At 55.8% G+C, this 3,137-nt stretch overlaps 1 protein-coding gene across 1 annotated transcript; it reads left to right on the top strand.

The window, feature by feature from the left end:
• Window positions 1-2,204: 2,204 nt before the first annotated feature.
• Window positions 2,205-3,137, top strand: LOC135576645 (olfactory receptor 14J1-like). Its single transcript, XM_065043351.1, has one exon. It carries the CDS (start codon window positions 2,205-2,207, stop codon window positions 3,135-3,137), a length of 933 nt encoding a protein of 310 aa, XP_064899423.1.

Genomic DNA, 3,137 nt, shown 5'->3' with positions numbered 1-3,137 from the left:
TTCACTGGAAATGAAATCCTCTCAGATATGAAGCCTGTGACTGCAGGGCATTGAATCTGCAAATCATGGTAGGATCTCAGAAAGCTGTCACATTGCAGAGCCTGCGAGAGATGTAAGTACAGCTCTCAGAGATTCTCTGATCAGAGGGGATGATGTGCTGCAGAGCAGGGATTGCCTTCTGCACTGTCAGAGTGACAAGACGTGAATGCTGCGTTCTCCCCAGGGTGGCTGTGGGGTGTAAATGTAAATGTGCAGGCAGGGGTGCCCAGGGCTGTCCTGCAGAGCAGGGTCCCTGCACCCCAGGGCTCTGCCGGGCAGGGACTCTGCCGCCTGCCAGGGTCAGCGCTCAGCCTGCCCAGGAGAGCCCGGCAACACTGAGGGGAGAAGCTGTGGGGGGAAGGAGCAAAACCTATTGGGCAAGAAAGGTGCCTCTGCTGTGGAGAGGGTGCTGTGTGGGTCAGGGTTGCTCACACATCCAGATCAGCCCCAGCATTTTTCCAAGTGGATGCCTCAAGGAGAAGATCAATGCAAGGATTACCAGACAGATAAGGAGCTTTCCTGAGCCTGTCTTTTCAGTTTCCTCTCCCAAGGGCTGGGGGGTGCAGGAAAGGATAAAATGAAAATGAGCTCTCATGCTTCAACAAGTCACCGAGACTCCTGAACTGCAACTGTGAGTGATCAGTACATCTGCCAGAAGGCTCATGACATCCCTTCCCCACCCCTCTGCCTGTGCACAGCACCTGCATCACCTTGGCTGGACCCGTCAGCCTTAGTCTGACCTGTCCTGTTTTCCAGCCTGCAAACAGGAAGATGCCCCCAGGCAGTGCCCTGTGAACAGGCAGGATCTGTAGGGCCAGGGGGAGGGCACAGAGGGTGGGATGGTCTGTGAGCACTGACAGGAAGAGACATGGACAGGGAAACACCTCCCAGGGGAGAATCTCCAGGCAGCAGGGAAATGATCAGAAATGAGAGGAAACCAAACCCGGAGTGGTTATGGGAGGGAGAACAGAGAAAAGTCCCTGTGACCCCCTGCAGTGCAGATCCTCCTGTGAGCAGCCCCCTGGGCTCCTCTCCCACCCAGCAAAGCCTCTGCCCTCAGGGCCGGGGTCTCCAAGGCATGAAGCAGCTCCTGTGCAGCCAGAGCTCCAGTTCCTCTGCAGAGCACAGGGGCTGAGAGCAGCTGCCCGGCAGTGTTGGTGTCTGGGAGGTGCTGCACAGCTGGGGAAGGGTGACGCTGTCTGAGTGCCCGGCTGCCTCTGCCCTGGCCTCTCTCACACCCACCCTCACCGCATTTTCCTTCTTGCTCCCCTGCTCTGGGTCACTGCTGTTGGGATCTTGTTCTTGCTGTCAGGCTCTCTGGGGATGGCAGTTTCAGCTGCAGAGTCACAGCCTGATCTTGTGGGTCCTTTCCTGCAGGTGTGTCCATGGGCACACATGTCCCAGCTTTGCTCTGACCTGTGGGCTGTGGGCAATGCAGTCTGTGGGGCTGGGGAATGAGCTGTGTGTGTCTTGGGCTAAACGTTGGGTGCTCAGACCTTAGGAAAGGGTGAGACCTGTCATGGTCTGAGGTGGATCCCTCTGCTCTCAGAAGTGCATGGTGGCTTTTCAGGGTAACATGGGAGTGTGATCAGGCTCCATCTCAGAAAGGTGCCAGCCCAGGGCAGCTGGAGCAAGACAGAGGGACAGAGCAGCTGCCCTCACTCTGCACTGACCCACAGGCACCCTCTGGTCTCGCAGGACTCGCTCTGTTCTCCCTGAGTGCAGCAGAAATGCTGAGGGTTTCTGACACCCAACAACACTCTGCAGTGAATATGGGGGGAGGTGTAAAAAAACCTGGAACTCTTAAACTGCATTCACCGTCTCTGTTCCCTTTCAATGGGAAAGCAAGTGCTGACAGCCCTTCTGTGTTAGCAGAACCAGGACAGTCCCCACCGTTCCCGTGGCCCCACTCCTGCAGAGCTGGACTGACTTATCGACGGCCCATGGGCAGAGGTCCCGCTCTTGGTTGCACATTTTCCAGCCCCAAGCAGGGCTGCAGCCACAGTGCTGAAAAAGGTACTCCTAGAAAAACACAGGAGTGTCTGCGTGTGACAGGGGAGGGTCTATGGGAGTTGGTTTGATTTTTGTCAGAGAACTCTGCCCTGGATTCTCACTGTCTTTTTTTTTTTTTTCTCATGACAGCACCCCATGCTCAGGAAAAGCAAATGTCCAACAGCAGCTCCATCACCCAGTTCCTCCTCCTGCTGTTCACAGACACACGGGAGCTGCAGCTCTTGCACTTCTGGCTCTTCCTGGGCATCTACCTGGCTGCCCTCCTGGGCAACGGCCTCATCATCACCACCATAGCCTGGGACCAGCACCTCCACACCCCCATGTACTTCTTCCTGCTCAACCTCGCCCTCCTCGACCTGGGCTGCATCTCCACCATTGTCCCCAAGTCCATGGCTAATTCCTTCTGGGACACCAGAGGCATTTCCTATTCAGGTTGTGCTGCACAGGTCTTTCTGTCTTTGTTTTTCATTTCAGCAGAGTTTTATCTCCTCACCGTCATGTCGTACGACCGCTACGTTGCCATCTGCAAACCCCTGCACTACGGGACCCTCCTGGGCAGCAGAGCTTGTGTCCACATGGCAGCAGCTGCCTGGGCCACTGGGTTTCTCACTGCTCTGCTGCACATGGCCAATACATTTTCACTGCCCCTGTGCAAGGGCAATGCCCTGGGCCAGTTCTTCTGTGAAATCCCCCAGATCCTCAAGCTCTCCTGCTCACATTCCTACCTTAGAGAACTTGGGCTTATTGTGTTTAGTGTCTGTTTAGCATTTGTGTGTTTTGTGTTCATTGTGGTGTCCTATGTGCAGATCTTGAGGGCCGTGCTGAGGATCCCCTCTGAGCAGGGACGGCACAAAGCCTTTTCCACCTGCCTCCCTCACCTGGCCGTGGTCTCCCTGTTCCTCAGCACTATCATGTTTGCCCACCTGAAGCCCCCCTCCATCTCCTCCCCATCCCTGGACCTGGTGGTGTCAGTTCTGTACTCGGTGGCGCCTCCAGCAGTGAACCCCCTCATCTACAGCATGAGGAACCAGGAGCTCAAGGATGCCCTGTGCAAACTCATATCCCGCTGTTTTCTGAAGCAATAA

The sequence above is a fragment of the Columba livia genome, chromosome 29 (genome assembly GCF_036013475.1).
Source record: "Columba livia isolate bColLiv1 breed racing homer chromosome 29, bColLiv1.pat.W.v2, whole genome shotgun sequence".
NCBI classification, from domain to species: domain Eukaryota; kingdom Metazoa; phylum Chordata; class Aves; order Columbiformes; family Columbidae; genus Columba; species Columba livia.
Note: the sequence above shows the minus strand (reverse complement) of the source record. Positions and strands in the feature narration are given on the sequence as shown.